The sequence below is a fragment of the Mustela nivalis genome (genome assembly GCF_964662115.1).
Source record: "Mustela nivalis genome assembly, chromosome: 5".
NCBI lineage: Eukaryota > Metazoa > Chordata > Mammalia > Carnivora > Mustelidae > Mustela > Mustela nivalis.
In genome coordinates, this window is record NC_139024.1 from 74928919 (window position 1) to 74950044 (window position 21126).

Below are 21126 nucleotides of genomic sequence, written 5' to 3' on the forward strand. Positions count from 1 at the left end.
CTGAGGACAGGACTGGAAGGTAGATACTCTATTTCTTTCCTAAGTATTTTGAAAAAGTGGTTTCTGCTTTTCACTCATGCCATTCTGATAAATTACTGGGAGGTTATCAAAGGCTTTGCATCACATTTTAGATTAAATCTGAAATATTCAGGCTTCTTTTATATTATTCACTTCACAAACATTTTTTGAGTTGTTGCTTTGAGTCTTCTATTGGTCATAAATGCTCCCCTTTGTCACTTATTCTCCAGCATCTTTACTTTGTTCTTTCTAGAAAATTTACTTCTTCATTTTTTTCTCATTTCCAATCTAATAATCTAGTAATATTCTGATGTGAACAAGGATCGAAGCAAAATCCCGTGCAGGCTGGATTTGCCAGTGATGGTTACTCGTGAGACGTCTTGGTTTTCTGTAACGTATCTTTCAGAGGCAATAAGGTGAGCGTCCCTCAAGGTTTAGTTCATTTCTTCTGTGTCTGCTCACTTATATCACATAAATATTTAAATGATCCTTTCTTTTGAAAATTACTTATCTCCTCAGCCCCATCTTGTACAACTCTGATTACAATGGTGTTTTTCAAAGTAAGGAGGAATGTTTTCTTCATAGCCACTTGGCATATTGCCTATTATTTCAAGGTTTATCGGAAAATATGAAGGATGGGAATTACTGAAGGACTAAATTAGGATTAGAAGAATGAGAAAGAAAAGATGACAATGAGTTCAAGATGTATGGAGAAAGAGGTAGAAAACATACCACATGCCGAGTTTTAAATATGGGGGAAGGAGAGGAAAAAGCAAGATTCAAAGTTGACTCAGAACCCTGTTGACTAAGAGAGTGTTGTTGCTTCTAACAGAACAGTAAAGAATGTCAGGAGGGAGCTGGGGCTTGGCTTCATTCGGAAATGCAGTAAGTGACAAGTGGCATATTCAAGTGGCAAGGGCCAGGATATTCCTGTAAAAAGGGAAACATAACTTTGACTGCTGCAAGGCCAGTTAAAACATGCTGGGATTTTTAGAGATTAGTTTCTTCTGGTTCAACTTTATTGGGCTTCATTGGAACATATCAACTGCCATCTGACATTGCAATCTACTTGTTTTGTTGATTCCATTGCTGTAATGTAAGCTGGGTGAAATTTACTGTTTCTTGTTATTTGCTACAGTAGCCCAGAACCCAGAACAGTGTCTTGGCTCCTGGAAGACCATCTTTACTGAGTGAAAACTCTAGACCTGTTAGCCTTTTAAGAAAATTAGGTAATCATTGGAGTATGGAAGATGTTGGTAAAATTCCTAAGTGAAATTCAACTGTTTTCACTCTTTCCTCCTTAAGACCTTCAATGATAATAAAGAGAAGACCCTTTCTAGAAGATCTAGAAAGTTGGTTGTTGACTGGGTCCTGTGAGATAAAAGAAAGTGTTGAATGCCAGTGGGAAGACTACTGCAGTAGTCTCCTTGGCCTAGAGGAGTAGAGGAAGAGAAGCTAAGACATTCTTGGCCTCAAAGTGACTCCAGTGAGAGAGTCATTCTCCCATGAATCCTGGTGAGTACTGCAAATGTTGGTAATTGGTAGGGAAATCATGATTCTCTTTCTGGCCAGTTTATACCATCCTAGCAGGACAGAAGGTGACAAAATAAAACAAAAATTATACTCGTTTAATGTTTGCCTCATTGGAGGGATTTACCTTTGGTCCTCTGAAGATAACTCAGGAATGTTATCATTTTCTTTGCAACTGTTACATTTTCTCTTTGCCTTAGTTTTTCCACCTGCAACATGGGTGTATTTATATCTACTGACCTATAGAGATCCATGGAAACCCAATGATTTTAAATTAGTAAAGTGCCATATCAGTTTAATACCTATGATTTAATAACATTAATAATAGTGGAATTTAAAAATTATCAAGTGAGAGAAGAATGCTTTTCAAATACATATTCCTTGCTAAAATATATTCCCTGTTGTGAGCTCCCTATTTATTTAAACCTCTCAATGATGAACACCGTGTTCGGTAAACTGAAAATTGCCTTTTTAAAGTACATGTTGGTAGTGAGGTATTGCAATTTAAAATGGCACCCTGGCCATTAATGGCAAAGCCACTAGTCAACATACTCCCTTTTGGAGACAGAGCTGGAAAAGACCGTGAGGTGAATTTTAAAAGGCAGATCACAGAAAACAGCCTAAATATTGAGGAGAACTCTTTGAAAGACATTAAAGAATTTGTGTGGGCCTATGACAACAGAGTGTATATCCATTATCTCTGCAGGTGAGAATTTCAAGGGTACTTATCTCCAGTGGCACAAAAGAAATTTAGAGCATAACCAACCGTAGGCCAAATTCAAAAGAACCACCTTTCTCCCACACAGACTTGCTTGGTAGCAGCAATTCAGCTTATTGTGTGAACCTGAGGGGTTCGGTCTGGGCTAAAATCCCTGAGTGGACGCTGAGTTAACTTTTTTTTTTTCTTTTTCTGATTAGGGAAACAATCCTTTGTAGGGGTACTTTACCCCGTTGCTGCTTTAAGGTCACTAAAATGACTCTTATAATAGAGAGGGCTTCTGACAGGCAGAGCCCACACTGAATGAAATGAGACTTAGGAGCTAAATCAGTACAGATACTTCACTTCCTAACCTTGCTCAGCAGATGTTTTTTCTCAGGGTCTTATTTTCATGTTTCTCTCTTAGTTGTATTAGAACCAGATCTTCAATATTTTACACTCCGTTCCAAATGCAATTACGTATGCCAAAAAATGAAAGTGAAAAGCAATCACTACGATGGTATCATAGCAGAAGAAATATTTCTTTAGTTTGAAATAGCCTGAGCAACCATGTAAAGCTTTTGGTTTTAAAAACTAAATGAAAAATAAAATATAAGTTCCACATGACAAAGTATTCTGTCTTTCTGCTCTTGCCTATTTCTGCCTGGATTGAGGGAATGTAGTACCTTTGGGTGATTTGAAGAAACACATGCTGGTTTTCTGGGGACACCAGGATGATACTATCAAACAATTCTCCAATAGTGTAAGTCACCCCTGGATACATCACAAGGAACAGTGAAGTAGGGTAAGGGCTTTGGAGTCAGAAGACCTGGCTCAGGTTGTACCTTCACTTCTTACCAGCATTGTACCCACAAGGTCACAGCTACTCTGAGCCTGACTTTTGTCCTCCCTAAAGTGGGGATAATGAAATAATTCCAACTTCATAGGGTCATTGACAGAATCAAGTGTCATATGCTATATTTAGATGCATGCCTCTTAAAGATACACCATGGACAGATTTAGGATCTTATCTTTTTTGAAGGGGAATTATGCGAAGAAAATAATTTTTTAAAAATTTTATTTATTTAACAGAGAAATAGGGAGTGCAAGTAGGCAGAGAGGCAGGCAGAGGGAGAGGAAGAAGCAGGCTCTCCACTGAGGAGGGAGCCCGATGTGGGGCTCGATCCCAGCACCCTGGGATCATGACCTGCTTAACCAACTGAGCCATGCAGGTGCCCCGTGAAGAAAATAATTTAAAATGCATATTTAGTTTCTTTACGAGAGGATGAGAACTGTATATTATAATTTCCAAGAGTTATTGTGTGGAATGACATAGTATTGGGTCATCGGCAGAAGCTGAGGAGAGCTGAGGTAGGTCTATGGAAACCCTTCAACTGACCACTCTGTTGGCTAACTGTGGTCTCACAAGCAACAGGAATATTTTGTGTGACATAATTTTGAAAAAAAAGGGGGAGGTGGGGAATCTATATGGAACTGAGTTTTCATACTTCAAGTATTTATTTTTTTATTTTCTATTTTATTTTTCTTGGGAAATCACCTCATATATTATTTAAAAGGCCAGAGACAGGCTGGGACCAGCCTTGTTTGTGTTCTCTGAGGTTTCGACCTGTAGATAGGCCAGAGGAACTATCCTGTGGCCTGCACCAGAATGAAGAGCCTGAAAGTTTATCCTTCTGGATCAGGCAGAGAGGATGAGCTCAGTGTTTGGTGAAGGATTACTCAGGAAGAAAAAAGCTGCAACTGTTTCTCTCAGATTTAGGTAGGGTTGCAAGGAGACAAAAGGACAATTTCCAGGATAGAGAGTTTTTCAGGTTCTGGGAGAAAAAAAATGGAAGGTTTTCATGTTTGATAGCCTTAATTTTCTTGGTTTGAGTACTTGCTTAGGTTCAGAACCCATGCCTAGGTTTGAAACAGGTCCTGAGGAGAGTCCACGGGAGGAAGTGAAAGCGTCATTGAGCAGGAGAGAGCATCCAGCCATGTTTAGAGACTTTCTCCAACTCTGTGCAGCAACCCAGGATTAGCAGTGGAGAAAGTGAGCCTGAGCCTCAAGTGTGGCTGTTGAAAATCCAAGCATGATTCAAGTGCAGGGGACCGGTGGGGGCATCATTGCATGACTATACTGGACAGAGATGACAAGTGGAATGATTCCGAGAATGAGAAAAACAAAGTTTCCTGTGGAGTGAAATTCCTACATAAGGATGAAGGGAAGTTTTTCAAGGAGGAAGACAGAGGAACAAAGTGGAAGGGGAAAACAAACAAACAAAAAAACAGAACTTAACAGTCAGGCAGAGAATTTTTAATTTTGGAGACGTCTCTTTTCTCCACAGTGAAGATGACCCAAATTAGTCTCTTTGAGAAAGGAAATTAAGGGGTAGATGAAGTGAGTGGTAACAAGAGTGGTAAGTGCTGAGGAGGTCAAGAAATTGGAAAGCTGGAGTCAGAAAATTATGTATCCAGTCACATTTAATGCCTTCAATAGAGGTGAAGAAGCATACCGAATGGGATGAGATAACTGAGCAAAGTTCAGCTTCAAGGTACCTGGTCTCATTTTGTGCCACACCATTTGGATGGACCGGATTCACCGATCTGTTTCGTTCTTCCCTCTCAGACTTGCTTTCCAGTAGATATGACATGCCTTTGAGTTAAACTTGGAGAGAACCGTTATTACAAGCTATAGGTGGGCGAGCCAGACATGGTTGGGCATGTCTTCCCCGCTGACATCCAGGGTGTACTTAGAATGTACGACCCATTTAAATACAGAGGTTTTAATTAGGGGGTGGGTCCATTTATGTATGCAAGCATATTGAAGAAAATTTTTAAAAAACATGCATGCCTTGCCTTATAATCCTTGTTAATATAATATTTGCGTCCTTTTGCATTCTCCAGAAAGGAAAATCACAAAACTCTGGAGCGGAAATTAATCCTCTCTTTAGAAGGACAGTAGCAATTTAAGGAAAGAGAATGTCCAGTAGTTATTCTTATATTTTTATTGATGTTTGTGAAAGCTGAAACGAGATTTGCTCTATCGAGCTCATTAAAAACACTTCAGATGATTCCTGTGTGAATTGTGGTGTACATTTGGTCGATAAGGATTGTAGTAGAAAGTAGTCCTCTTTAACAAAGGCACACCTATTTTTGTTAAATTCTACATACCCCTCTGACATCTCCTTTAGATTTCAGACAAAATGTCATCTCTTGAGGGAAGAATTTGCTAGTCTTCTCATTTGGATGAGACATGCTGGGGTGCATTCCCACCACACCTCCTCGCCTTGCCTGAATTCTCACTATGAGTTACAGTTGTTCTTTGTGTGAAATGCACCCTTGACTCTAAGCACCATGAAGGTGAAGGTGGTACCTGCTTGGTTCCCCCCCACACGTCTCGTGATAACACACAGCCTCCCACAGAGTGGTTATTGATAAATATGCGTTGAAAGAATCTATCTTGATTATCTCAGAGAAGTGATGTGGAAAACATATTTAAATCGGAAGACTTAGGTTCTATTCCCAGTTCTGCCTCTAAATGACTGTTTAACTTAGAGAAAGTCAATTCAAGTATCCCTTTCCTCAACTGTAAAATGAGGGGATTAAAATAGGCAATTGCTAATATTGCTTACAGCTCTAAGATTCTGCACAGTTCCATAATTCTTGGATGGTTTTACAGACCAATGATAGCAATGAAATATTTAAAATGAGCAAATCTACCCAGGCATAGTGAATGGGGAAAAATTATTGCAAAGAAGTTATTTTTCTCTGACTGTTACTCCTGTTATGCATTGATTTTACTAAACAAGTTCCCAGGGAGATGAACTGCTGAATAGCTTGTGTATATACTGTAGGGTATATGAGGTATATGCGTATTTTACATTTATATATTTACACACATACACACACACAGCGGTTGGAACCTGAGACATGATAATATCCAGTTGAGAAACAGGGTGATGAAAAGAAAATTGGGAACTGGGAGAAGGGAACAGGATTGGCAGGTTTGGAGCCAACAGAAACACTGTCCCTGGATTCCATTCACTTCCTAGACGAAGGTGCATGGATGTCACCCTGAGCTTCCCTTGGCTTTTCCGCTTTCGGGAATTCCTTAACATCAACTTCATTAGTTACAAAGGGAACAAGCAATCCATATCCAATTTTCTTTTCGCGTCAGGATTGTTCATGTATAAACTAGGCTCCTTTGTTGGAAACATTTGCAATTAATCCCATAAACAAACAAACAAACAGAAAAATGCAAATCTTGCACTGCCTGCCCCAGTTAACCTCACCCGACTCCGAGCCTGACCACCATCCTTTATACACAAAAATGAATTGAAATTCCCACTTTGGGCCTAACCTAATTTTCAAGTGATAATAGGCATGGATTCCCAGAAGCACTCTATGCCTCTTGATAGCAACATCCTAATTTCCTTTCCTGGTAAATGTTTTAAATAAGATTTTAGCACCAAAGGAAATTAACCTTTAAATTAATTGTAATTATAAAATGCCATCACTGATTTTTGTCTTCAGTCTAATTACTTTCTATTATTTAAACAAACCTCACCTCCTGCGAGCTTTAAGTTTGTTTCTCCCCACTTCCTGCCACACAACGGCAGCCAGTCCTCCTGGAGTCCTCGCGGCTGCTAAAGCATCCTCATTTAAATGTCACGCAGGACTGCGGGTTTGCCCTCTGCTCGCTTATTTACAAGGCACTCGTCCAGAGGCTACGTGGAAGGCTGCTGTGCTCAGAGGTTTTCCTCCTGCATACCTGGTGGCCATCCTCAGAGACACATTGGTTTTCATCCTCCTGCTATTTGGAAGGAGATCGCGAAGCCCAGCCCTCTGTCTCTATTAGAAGCCACTTCCCCAGCGGAAGCGCAACTGCACATAATGAAGTGGGCACCTGCCAGCACCATTTATCAAAAGACACGCGCGGAATATCGAGCCTTCTTGACCAGCACCGCTCAGCTCTGGAGGGCTTTTAGCGCTCGGTGTCCTGAGCCGGCTCTTTGTCTTGCTCTCGTTTGTTCTTTCGAAGATACGACTATGGGATCTCGGGAACTTTATTTTGTTGGCCTGTGTATCTACTACACTATGGTGCTAAAAGCATGCTATTTTCCTGCCCCTTAGCTGCCTTCTTTGTCATGTCATTATCGATGTGAGTCCAGAGAGATGATGTGAGTCCATTACAGGTGGCCTGGGTACTGCAGAATTGGAAGATGAAGCAGGATAATCACAGGGGAAGGTTTTTCTTTTAATTGTTTCTGTTACAATGTCACCACTTCTCCTTCCATTCATTCTCTGGCTTTCTTTTCCATTGAGGCTGATTAAGACAACCTGAAGCATATTGGATAACTTCAATTCTTCTAGGCAGACATATCTTGTGCATAAAATACTTCCTTTATTACACCCCAGGAAAGGGTCCTCCTTTGTGCTGGTCTGAATATTATTACCTCAACGTGATTCATTAGAAACAAGGCCCTGGTCCTTCTGAACCAAGAGAGGACAGGGAACAAATCAGTTTTCTTCCCCTGCATTTTTGACTCGGGGACATGAAATTCTTGTAATGATGATTATGGTGTGCATGTGTGCGTGCACGTACATGTGTGGGCATAAATGGAAAGCAGTATGATACAATGGGGGAGGCATTGTGAGAAAAAGGGGAAAATAAGAAGTGACCTTTGAGGAATCAGACACAAATTTCACCTGAATATCTGAAGTTAAAAATAAAGCTCATCTATTTTCCTTTCTGTGATCACAAGAGGGAGGAATTTAACAGAAGGCTGAAAAAAGAGACCAGTACTAGCAGCTAACGGGGAAGACAATGTAATGTTAAAACTGTATTTCACTGGTAGGGAATGCTGTTGCTGCTGATAGAATCTTGCATGTGATTGACGGGAGGCATAGGCCTATGTCAACATTCATTTTGGGTGTCGATCATTTATTCAGCTTTTCCTTTTTACATATGGTGGCAAGTTTCCATCCCATCCTTTTCCGTCATTTGCTTAGAAAATGACAGAAGTGCTTTATTATAATTGATAATTCATTTACTTAGAATAAACTGGGGTCTAAGGAGATGTCACATTCCTTACCAGTTTCCAGATAGTCCAAGAAGTGTTTGAGGAGAGCTGATTGGTTGATTCATTTATTTCCCAGATCTTATTGAGTCCTGCTCTGGGTTGGAGACGTGCTAGATGGTGAGGATACAGCAGTGGTCAAGACAGGTGTGGCCCCAGAGGAGCAATGGCTAATATTCCTGATCTGAAGGAGTCCATATGTACGGCACTGGTGTCACAAGTTCAGGAATAAGCTTAGTGACCTTGAGCAAGTCATCTAATCTTTATGGGTCGACAAAATTAAGGTGTTAAAAAAGTGGTAGACAACAGTTTTCCATCATTTTAAAATCTGCAGTGTTACTTGTCCAAAAGAAATCTTAAGCAGAAACTTGTAAAAGTTGTAAAATTAAATAGAAGCCGAGCTTCTGTGGTTTTGGGGGGTTGAGGAAGGAGCAAGGTGATGCCTTTTACCCTGGCCTCACTATGATTCTATACAGCATAAGTAGATATTAGAAATTTGGGTTTCTAGTCTTTCATAATATGTAATTCTATCCAGAAATGGGGGAAAAAATGGCAAGTTTGGGTTTTGTGGGAGGCTAGCAGAGGTGGACAAGATTATTTCAGTCAGTCACCTTGAAAATCACAAAAGAAATGTTTTAAAAAGACAATAAAACAGTGCCATACTAACAATAGATTATTCTCTCATTTGATTGCTTGAGTATGATACACCAAAAGTAAAACAGACACAACATTATCTTAACTCTGCCAATCTGATACCCAAGAACGCGGCACCTTTTTTGAACCGCTGATTGTCTCTACTCCTTAGGTTAAGAGTGATTTATAAATAACAAGAAAGCAAGCTTAGATTACCCAACAGACTGTATAGTATGACCCTAACTACCAGATACGAAGGAAGGAAAGGAAAGGGAAGAAAGAAAGATAATCCATAGATGACAGATAGACAGACAATAGGAAGGGAGGGAGGGAAGATGGGAGGGAGGGGGGAGGGGAGGGAGGAGGGAAGGGAGGAGAGGAGGGAGAGAGGGAGGGAGGAGGGGAGGGAGGAAGGAAGATGGGAGGGAGGAGGGAAGGGAGGGAGGGAGGAGGGAGGGGGGAGGAAGGAAGGGGCAGATTTTAAAATGAAGGGAGGGAGGGAGGAAGACAAGGAGCCATATAATACACTGAAATGTTAATGGAGAAACGGAATTTCAAGTTGTGGGGTCATTCTAATTTTGTGTGTGTGTGTGTGTGTGTGTGTGATGTTTGTCTTTTCTATATGTTCTGCAATCAACTCACATTTCTTTATAAACAGGAAGAAACAAATATTTTTTTATAAGGGTAGGATTCCTCCCTGCTGCCACTTCTGCCTCCCCCCAAAGTGGGAGTGTGTGTGATTGCGTTCAAAGAATTGCCTTCAAACTCAGTGATCCTGACAAACTGGAAAAATGATCAAAACATACAGAATGGAGTTCAATACACACAAGTGTAGGCCAGCAGCCTTTAGAAGAAAAATCAAACAAAAATAACAGAAAATTATTAGCCTCAGAGAAGTGAATAATTTCCTGTGGTTTGCTTTTCAAATGAACGTTTCTATAAATCGATTGTGACTTTTATCCCAAGGCCGCTTGAATTTAGAGAATTCGGGACAGGTTTTTATGCATTTCTGCTTGGTTGGTGGGTTTGTGCTTGTGCGTATCTATAAGTTTAAACATCGAGAATTCATTTTTCAATATTTTTTTCAAAATAGGTCCCTTTAGGATATTATTATTATATTTTTTTCAAAGATTTTATTTATTTCTTTGACAGAGAGAGATCACAAGTAGGCAGAGAGGCAGGCAGAGAGAGAAGGAAGCAGGCTCCCTGCTGAGCAGAAAGCCTGATTTGGGACTCGATCCCAGGACCCTGAGATCATGACCTGAGCCGAAGGCAGCGGCTTAACCCACTGAGCCACCCAGGCGCCCAGGATATTAGTTTTTAATGACATTCTGTATCTTTCTAGGGGTGATTTGAATATTTAGTAACACTTGAAAATATGTGAATCTCTTTTTGAAAAGATAGTGATTACTTAAGAGAAACGGATCCGTTTTCTAGAGGACTGATGTTTCGTTTTAGTTGAACTATTAAATAAAAGGTTTATGAGAAAATAAAATAAAAATTGAGAAATCATATGATTTTTTTTTTTTTTTCTATTCTGGATTGGTGCTATTTTCCATGGCTGCATGTCTTCCTTTTAATTGTCACATCTCACAGTGCTAACGAGGCTGAGAGGGAAGGTTTTCGTTCTATCCCTGTAAGTGGACATCCAACTGTGGTGCAGGAGAGCTAGGGATTAGGTGAGAGAGGAGCTACACAGATCATAAAAGGCATCCCAGACTGAGAATCTCAGAACATTTCATTTCTTTCACAGAATATTGTAAAAGAGAACATGTAGGGGAGAATAGAAAGGGCTGGAGGTCATAAGGAAAACGCAGCGTGGTTGGCAACAGAAGATACAGGGAAGAGCCTCGTCACAAAGACAGTGCAGCAAGGGTCGCCTGCTCTCCTGGAGAAAGTCTTTCCTCCTAAGAAATATCACTGCCTTTTCATGAACAAATATATAAAAGTATGTGGCAATGGTTTCCTTACTTGAATAGGGTTCAAGTGTCAAGGCATACCCTCCGGAGCAGGCTCCCAGGTTTTTTTCTGGAGAGGAGCTTCTCATCTGAAGGGAGATCACCCCATGCCAAGGCTTGGGGTGCTGACTGGGAACTCCTTAGAAAGCATGGAACCAGGGAGGTGGGAACTAGTACAGCTCGCAGCCTTTTACCCACATGTGTTTGATGGGCTGGGGGGCCACTGCTTGCCTCAGTCTATGCCCCATAGGGACGGTCAAAGGTCTGGGAGCCACATGGTGTGTGTGTGTGTGTGTGTGTGTGTATGTGTGTGTGTTGATATGGAATGTTAGATCTGAAATCTGTCCCCCCATTTATATGTTAAAAGCTTACCCCCCCAGTAGGATTGTATTTGGTAGGGCCTTTAAAAGAGGCAATTTATTTTATTTTATTTTTTTAAAGATTTTATTTATTTATTTGACAGACAGAGATCACAAGTAGGCAGAGAGGCAGGCAGAGAGAGGAGGAAGCAGGCTCCCTGCTGAGCAGAGAGCCGGATGTGGGGCTTGATCCCAGGATTCTGGGATCCTGACCTGAGCTGAATCAGAGGCTTTAACCCACTGAGCCACCCAGGTGCCCCAAGGCAATTAATTTTAATGAGGCCATATGGGTGGGGCCCTAATCCAGTAGTCCTTACAAGAAGAAGAAGAGACAGGTCACCTGGGTGGCTCAGTTGGTTAAATGCCTGCCTCTGGCTCAGGTCATAATCCCAGGGTCCAGGGATTGAGTCCCCTGTTGGAATTTCCCACTCATCGGGGACTCCGCTTTTTCCTCTGTCCCTCCTCCATGTTTGCATACATGCTCTCTCTCTCTCTCAAATAAATAAATAAAAATCTAAAAAAAAGAAGAAGAAAAAGAGGAACAGACACCAGGGGTGTGTCCACACAGAGAGAAGGTCCTGTGAGGACAGAGGCTTAAAGCAAACCTGCCAATAATTTGATCTTGGACTTCTAGCCTCAAGGACTGTGAGAAAATAAATTTGTGTTGTTTAAGCCACGCAGTCTGTGGTATTTTATTATTGCAGCCCTAGTCGACTACTATAACGGGGGTGGGGGGTAGGGCGTTGTGGTGGTGGTGCAGAGTGCCTCCGGTCTTTCTGCTCCCACAAAGCAGCTCTGCTCCCAGGGCTGTCGCTGTCTCCAGGAAGGCACAGCAGATGGCAGTGCTGTCCTGTGCGTTTGCCCGCTGCCGGCCTGTCAGGCTGTGCCTCTGGCTTCCAGAACTGAAGGGCCGGAGATGTAAACTTCAAGGTCCAGGCTTTTTCACTGGAAACCAAAACACCTTTGTACTACAGCATATCTACCGATCTTACCTATTTATCTCTCATCTCTCTACCTATCTGTTGAGCTGGGCTTCACAAAAGTAAATGAGATCCTGTTTAAAAGGAGAAATAAGGAAACAAATTCTCAGGCATTTGGTGTGCCTACGGTCTAACTCCCTCTAGCTCACTGAAGACCGATGGCTATTTCATGCAGTGAAGTGGCAGAGTTTGCTTCTGGAACCTAAACCCTATCCATAGTTTCCTTGGAGGCTTCTGGTCCTACAGCTCCCCGGCTCCCCTGGCGACTAAGACCTGAATATCAAAATGGAACATATAGCTGGTCAGCTCTGTATTAACGTCAAGAATACTTTAGTTTTCCAGTTTCCAAAATTGGGTCCTTATCTCTTACTCTAGTGCCTGTTTTCAGCAAAGTTATAGAACTAAAACTGTCCTCTGTTCTTCATGAGGCTCTTAGGAGTGAAAACTTGTCCAATTTGGCAAGCAGGTGGCTAGCACGGCCTCCTGACAGTCCGCTCCTAACTGAATGTTCCGTTGCAGATCCACAACAGGTAAGAATGGACATGTCCCGAGCCCCCTTCTCTGTTTACGCATACAATAAACTTCTCCTATACTTCAGGCCTTCCTTTCTGAGAGCATTTATTCTTTTTTGCCAAGCCAGAATGCTTTTAAGAGATCAAAAGATTTTTCTCTAGAATATGATTACCAAAAATTAGACAGAAATTTACAACCTGAGGATTTAGGCAGTGTCTGCAGGTGACCATACAGACAGATAATGGAAGCAAAAATACAAGGGAACTATCAATCCAAAACATCATGTTCAACGAATACTCACAATTTACTCCTGTTTGTAAAGGACTACAGTAAATGAACTAGCTGGACACAGAACTGGCCCAAATGAGCATCTCCTCTGGGCTTCTTAAGGGTCCCACAAATATCTAAGGTAAGGATCAGTCTTTTTGGGTATACAAATAGACGAGTAGTTCATGTAAACCACTGAGCAAAAAGATTAAAATTGAAAAACTTGTTTATGAGGAGTCTACTTGGACTTGTATTAATAAAGGCAGGTAAGGGGCCATGGTTAAAATACACATAACGATATAAGCACTATTTTTTGGAGTTTTTTGGAAAATAGTTTATTAGATGCTTGAAATAGAAACCTAACCTTCCAAAAGATGTTTGTGACTTCATATCCTCTTGGATTTACATTGCTTTGGCCAAAAAAACTTGATAGAGGTTGGAATTCCCTAAACTGAGTTCCTCAGCCTTCTAATTCTCTGGAATATCAGGATTTCTTACGAAGAAGTGTTCTGTGTTCAAATGTCAGGATATTAACTATACTTCTGGTTTCTGTAACTTAATGCTTTCACATCTACAAAATGACCACTGGTTTATTGCCAAGTCAACCCTGGCTTGCTTAAAACATCTGGAGCATTTAGGTGTCCCCAGACCATCTCCTTGCATAGTCACGGTGAACAAGGGTTCCAACTTAACTAGCCAACCTTAAACCTGTTTATGCTACCTTGCCTAGACCTTTCTGAGGAAATCACAATAAAGGTGCTTGGCCAACAGTTCTGCCCTCTCTCTCTGCTTCATGACCCTTCCCAATGGCCTTGTATGGTGTACTGTGTTCTTCCTGGGGAACTGTGAGAATTATAAAACTGTAGAAATCTTTCTAGTTTCTTGCTTTGATTTGCATCTGGCCTCACCCAAGTAGTATGGTTAAAACAACATTGTAGATTAGGAAAAATAAAACATACTTTACCACAAAGCCCTCAGAGTTGTTAATATGTAAATGTGCATCCTACATTTTTAGTATCAAACTTACTTGGCTTTGGAATCTTTCTGAGCAGTATAATTTATGGAACTGGCATTTCTGGGATCCCTTTGGGAGGTACTCTTCTGGAGAGATACTGATTATCTGTCCAGGAGGTTTTGCATGTCAATATTTTCTGAAGATGAAAATGCACTGATATCATTGTAAAATGAAATCAAACATTATAGTTTAAGGAAAGCTTAATTCCCATAGGAAATTTGGACTTGCCCTTCACCACGGGGTTGGCACAAAGACACAAAATAATAATATTTGAATGAACTCACATAGGTTGTGGAGTCCATATATTTTAAAATGTATACATCTATTACCCTCCCTAATCTTTGAATAAGGCTTTTGTGCATAAGACAAATGCTTGTGAGATATCTTCTCATGTGCATTCATTAGGCATCTCAGTCTCGACCTGTCTAAACAGAACCAGTTGTCACATCCCCATTCTACTTTCCTCAAATGACATTTCCATTTATCCATTCATTCTTACCAGAAACCCAGGAATCTGTCAGTCCTTCTCTTACATAGTATGCATCCATCACCAAGGAACTACTACCTTTTAGCATGTTTCTTACCAGATCTAGCTGTTCCATCTCTAATACAGAGCTGTCCAGACCTTCATCATCTCATATCTGTCATTTTCATGATGTCCTAACTAGACTCCCTTTCCCTCATCTTGTCCCTCATCAAAGACTTTCTTTCATGTTGATACCAAGGTGATTTTTCTAAGCCACATTCCTGATTATATTATTCTTTTTTCATAAACTACCTGCCAGTCGATTTGCCGTCATGCTATGCAAAATGAAGTCCAAAGTCCTTACTCTGGCATGACTGTTTGTCTACTGTCTCCCTCGTGCTCTCTTTTCTGATCTTCTCTGGAAATACAGATACAACTAATATTAATCCGGCAGCTCTGCCCTTGGCATGGCAGGCTATGATGTGTCGTGGTACTTTATCATCTTTTGCCTCAGATCACCTTATTCTTATCAGTGACCCAACAATATATATTCATCTTTGAAGTTCACACTCGAGTGTCTTTCTCAATGAAACCATTCCTTGTCCCTGTCTCATCTCTCCACAATATACACTCTACAGAGTTTTGTTATACTTACATGTTCACATGTTTGTTTTTCCCTACTAGATGGCAAATTCCTAGAGGTAAAAGCTTGTGTATTACTAATCTTAAAATTTCCAAAGTCTGACATAACACTTGACACACTTGACATATTGAAGAGTGTTACACAGATGCTGTTTTTAGTGACAGGACCATCATTTCTTTTAACACACAAAATAACAAACTATGTGCTGTGTATTCCAGATTTTACATCATGTATTACTGTGATTGAAAAAGTACCTCCTCTAAATTAATCACCTGATACTGCTTCCTCCTTTCTAGTATGATTGGAAAGTGAAGAAGAAACACATATTTCTCTTTGGAATTTTTCCTCAAATTTTCCTTTGCAGAGCAATAGATCTCATTCTTTGTCTTGAAATCCAGTCATTAAGAATATTTTTGGAAACCAGAAAAAAGAGAAAAGATGCCCAACTCTAATTTTTTCCTCAGAGTAAATATAGCTGCCTAGGCAACTATCCATGATAGTACCATGGCATAGAAGTATTTTTCCAGTCCTCCCATTTCAGATCCTGAGCGGGGCCAGGAAGGAGTGAAACCTTCCATCTACCATGTTTAGAAGATTCAAACACAATGGAACCACTTGGAGGCTTGGAAGAGGGTATTGGCATCTAAACTCTGGATTAACCAATAGACCTCAATGCTGAGACTCTGACAGAGAGTTACAGGTATTTGCATCAAATTGTAGGAACAAAAAGGAAATATGAACATTTGGTTTCCTGAAAACACATTTCTTGAATTAATCTGAAGTCAGTTCTTGAAAATTTTAGGAACTATTCCAAATTGTTGATTGCTGAGAATTTTAGTCCTGGGTGAAACTCATTAGGTATCAATACTCAATAAGGGTTTATAAAAGAAAGCAGTCAAATTAACCACACTTAGAAACTATTTCCATCTTCAATTTCCCCTCTTTGTTCTCTACTAGAATTGTTATAAGAGAAACATTTCTTTTAAAAAATACCTTTAATGAAATGAAAGTAACATGTTTTCAAAATGGGTGCTTCTCCATTTTTTCAATATGCTGGATCTTTTCTGAAAACACTTTAGTCCAATGGATACAAAAGTCTTATTCCCTGTTCCAAAGATGTGTTGGAGGATATTGTCTGAGAAGTAGGAAAGCTAGGTAGGAGGTAGTAAAGGAGATGCTTTGAACTTGAAAGAAACAGAATAGGGCTTTAATACTTACAGCTGTCCTCTTCTTCAGTTATACATTTCACAACATAACAGGCGTAGATGAACCCTGCCAACTGAAACAAAACAAAGATGCTTTAGATAGGAGGCAAAGGCAGCGGGACTGGACCTCCCTGGGGGAGTGGCTTTCCAAAGGCAGGCAGTTGGTGACTAGCTAAATACAGTGCTCCAAAATGATGGCCCCTCATACTGAATCTTGACTCCGTTGTGGATTCTTGATTCAAGTGATGTCTATCTTCCTTGTAAAGTGAAGAAGAAAGTGAAGAAGAAACACATATTTCTCTTTGGAATTTTTCCTCAAATTTTCCTTTGCAGAGCAATAGATCTCATTCTCTGTCTTGAAATCCAGTCATTAAGAATATTTTTGGAAACCAGAAAAAAGAAAAAAGATGCCCAACTCTAATTTTTTCCTCAGAGTAAATATAGCTGCCTAGGCAACTATCCATGATAGTTGTACATCGCTCCTTTTTCTCCGAGCTGCATTTATGTGTAAGATTTGTTAACTGTCAGGCAATCTAAAACAAGTGATTTTAGGTACAGGAGAAAAAGTTATGGTCATTTATTAATGGAATAACATTTGCACTTGTGCCAATTAACTTCTAATTAACTTTCGTTAGCCAAGAGCCTTAGATCCTAAAATTGGACTCTCACCGACTATTAGAAAAATGTTTTGAGTGATAAATATTAAGATTTTGTGATATGCTGCACGGATGCTTTGTAAGAAAAGCCCTTCTTTAGACCTGTACCCGGAACCAGAGCATATGAAACATGATTAGGATGACATGTTACAGAGAAGCAATGCGCTGGATACCTGTAGCTAAGACCTGTCACAGTGTGTTGGATCTGAGATGGCACACATCACATCATCCTTTGTGAAACATTCTGCACAAAAGTCCCTATGGTCGGAGAAGTCCTTGCTCACTGAAATTATTAAGGAGCACAGCGAAGTTCCTTGATATCTAGCCCTTCAGATGGAGTGGTTTAGTATTTCTTCATATCATTGTAATATTTATTTAGTGAAATTGTGAATGCTGGGGGAAATATGAAAACTTATATAATTTCCAGATAGTGGCATTTTTTCCCAAAATATTCTTGCTTGGGGGAATCCTTAAAGGACGGAACAGTGATGAAGATTATTCTCAATGACATTTCAGAAAGGCATTGATCTGGATGAGAACTGACCATATATGTCAATAGTTGGGACACTATTTGGCTGGGGAAGGGAACATCAGGAAATCCTGCAGTCTTCCAGTAGGAAGCTAAGGTAGGGCAAGAAGGAGATGCTGTGCGAAGCCTAATGAAGTTGTTTTTCATTAGCTGACAGAGATCTCTCTGGAAGATGTGAGTGGAACACTTTAAGCCAGAGGGTACGCTGATAGGTATTTAATGAGCGTAGTTAATATATTATTAATATATGTTATGTTAATATATTAATAATATATTGATTAATATATTAAGTTAGTTTTCTTAAAAAAAACAAAAATCAAAAAACATATCTTAGAAAAATCATCAAATCAGCACTTTTCTCTTTAAATTATATGTTGCTATGGGCAATAAAAAAGTGATAGTAAGAATTCTTTCCTCATAGGATAGAATCATTAGGATTGTTGTAGTATTGTCTGGAGACAAAGAGGGTCCAGTTAAAAGAGAAACTTTAGAAAATCCATACTATTGGATTTGAGGGAGAAAAGCATATTCTGGCAGATTCTAGCTCTCCTCCAAAGAGAACCAGCTTGGGATAAAACAGTGGTGACCCTGCTTGGGGGAGGAGTGGATGAGGAAGAAGACCCCTGCAAAATAATTTTCAAGGGCTTTTGTTTCTACATTCTGGTTGAGTGGGAATTTGAACTCCTGTCCTTTTGCACCCCTTGAATGTAGTTTCTGAAGCAGTACATATAATGGAGAGCTACATAAGAAACCACTAATATATTAAGTTAGTTTTCTTTAAAAAAAAAAAAAACAACAAACAACAAAAACCAAAAAACATATCTTAGAAAAATCATCAAATCAGCATTTTTCTCTTTAAATTATATGTTGCTATGGGCAATAAAAAAGTGGTAGTAAGAATTCTTTCCTCATAAGATAGAATCATCAGGATTGTTGTTTTTACAGGCTTATGTTTAGAGAACAAGGTGGTATTAGAGATTTGGCTTAAGCTAAGGTTTTGTTTAACCAAACAAAATGACATGGTAATTTGAAATTTTCATAGGTGCTGGAAAAATACGCAATACTAACACTTCTTAATCTTTGATCCACCAGGATTCATGAAATGCTCTAATCATGGAGCGAGTTAGTCCCTGGGTACTCTGTCACTAGTGTTTGCATCTGACTGTGGCTAGTTAAAGAGGCTGTGGCTTTGGTTAAATCCCCTGGGTACTGCCTTTGCGGCTCCTTTCCTTCCTCCGCTGGAAGTCCTGACCATCCTTGGCTAAATGCTCTCCGTTTATCAATAATTTATCTCTTCTTTTCAGTTTTAAATACATACTACTTGAATTATCTATGAAGCAACCTTTTCCCAGTCACAAACTTTTCTTTTGATTTTCACTCATCACTTCATTACTTCTAAATGAAAGTCTAGGTAGAGAGCCTTGATAAATTCTGAGATTCAGGGCCAATAAATTTAAACTTCTCATTAAAGTGTCACTAGATCCTGGATTATTAAGTGTACTAGTCTCCCAGAATGCAGCCAGGCACTGTATTCTGCTTACCAGTGATCTTTTAATTGTGTTCGGTTGCATTCTTTAACTATCAGGGGAGCTCCTTTGATATAAAAGTAAATCCTGCTGCATTTCATTACAAAAGCTTGCTGATTAAGAGAACTTTAGTGTTTAAATTGGTCACCTCTAAATACAAATGGAAATTAGTTTCCCCCAAATTAATCAAGACTCATGAGCCTTTGTTATCTTACACTTTTCCTATACCACAGAAATTTATAATTTAATTTTTACTTCATAGCAATTTATAAAGTTTACCTACAGAAAGAGGCTTCAAATCATTCGTAACAACTCTGAATGCTTCTTACAATGTGCAACTCCTATAATTGCTACGTGGGCTGCAAAGACAAACTAAGACAGAGATTCTCAACCTTGGCACCATTGACATCTCGGTTGGGTAATACTTTCTTGTAGGGTTTGTTGTGAATTATAGGATGCTTAAGCCGGAACAGCCTACAATCAATCCGGTTGACAACTGAGACAATCACAAATGTCTGCAGACACTGCCACATGTCCCTTAAAGGACGAAATTTCCTCAAGTTAGAGCTACTGTTTTAGATGCAGTCCTATCTTCAAGGAATGTGCAGTTCTGTGGCTGGTATATGCATATAATTATAATGTGAGGTAGATTAAGGTAAGTGTTAAGAGGAAGGGAGATGATTGAATGCATACTTAGTGACAAACAGTAAACTGCATATTTTCATGCATTAGCTCATTAATTCCCACAACCACCATTGGAAGAATGTCATATCTATTTTTGTGCAGGAGAGATGATGGATCTTGCTTTTCTGGAGTATGTTTATCAAGTGGGAGAGGTGTGGGTTTTGTTCAGAGAATAGCCTGTAGTTGGATCTGAGAATTTGGGGATCCCATACTAGAGCAATGGAAATAGAAGCTGGGAAGGCAGATTAGGGCTATGACTGGAAGGCCTTGGGTAGGTATTAAATTGCAAATCTAACTATGTCATTTTCTACACAAGACACTTAAGAAGCACCTCATCTTCATGGATAAAGATGATGTGACATATATATATATATTATATAATATATATACACACATGCATACATACATACACACAAACATACATACATGTCACACATGTAAGGGAGAATTACTGAGCCATCAAGAAGAATGAAATCTTTCCATTTGCAATAATGTGGATGGAACTAGAGGGTATTATGCTAACTGAAATAAGTTAATCAGAGAAAGACAAACAACACATGATTTCACTCAAATGTGGAATTAAGAAACAAAACAGATGAACATAGGAGAAGGGAAGGAAAAAACAAAAGAAGATGAAAACAGAGAGGGGTGCAAATCACAAGAGACTCTTAGCTCTAGGAAACAAACTGAGGGTTGCTGGAGGGGAGGTGGGTGGGGGATGGGGTCACTGGGTGGTGGTCATTAAGGGGGCCACTTGATGAAATGAGCACTGGGTGTTCTATGCAACTGATGAATCGCTGATCTCTACCCTTGAAACTAATAATACGGTACATATTAACTAAATTGAAGTTAAATAAAAAAATTTTAAAACTTTAAGCTCTTCAAATAGATTAAAAGGGTATGCTTAACCTTAAAAAAAGAGAAAGAAGCACCTCATCTTCGACTCATAAAGTAGAAAAATTTTCATGGAATACAAATCCTTCCTAATGTGATCCTAAGCTACTTCCCAGCCTCGTTTTTCACTACTCCTAGTCTTGGACTTGGTGCCAGTAGTAAGTAAGCTGTTGGTAGTCTGCCAATCTACATGAGGTGGTTTCATTCTGTTCTTTAATTCATTAACCCACTCTGCCAACAAAGCATATGCATGTCTCTGCCATCCCTACTCACTCTGGCACCTCTGAGTAACTCTAACTTATCCTTTAAGTATTAAAGTATGGTATCCCCCAAGAACAGGTAATCAATTCCCAGTATCGCTTGCAGGGTTGGCATTTTGGAGACAAGATCTTGAGAGATGGGAGTGCTTTGAGAGGGAATAATGAGAAGAAAGCCAAGGATGTCTTTCAAGCAGAACTCAGGAAAATTCT

At 39.7% G+C, this 21126-nt stretch overlaps 1 protein-coding gene across 5 annotated transcripts in view; it reads right to left on the reverse strand.

Moving 5' to 3' along the window:
• Positions 1-21126, reverse strand: part of NKAIN2 (sodium/potassium transporting ATPase interacting 2) — a gene marked incomplete at its 3' end in the record, with an annotated part of 1000956 nt that overhangs the window by 11325 nt on the left and 968505 nt on the right. For all 5 annotated transcript variants that reach the window (XR_014311534.1, XR_014311535.1, XM_082729988.1 and 2 more), the window contains one exon: positions 16381-16441. Coding sequence is in view for 3 of the 5 variants with exons in the window: in XM_082729988.1 (XP_082586114.1) it covers positions 16381-16441 (61 nt within the window). The remainder of the gene's footprint in view (positions 1-16380; positions 16442-21126) is intronic.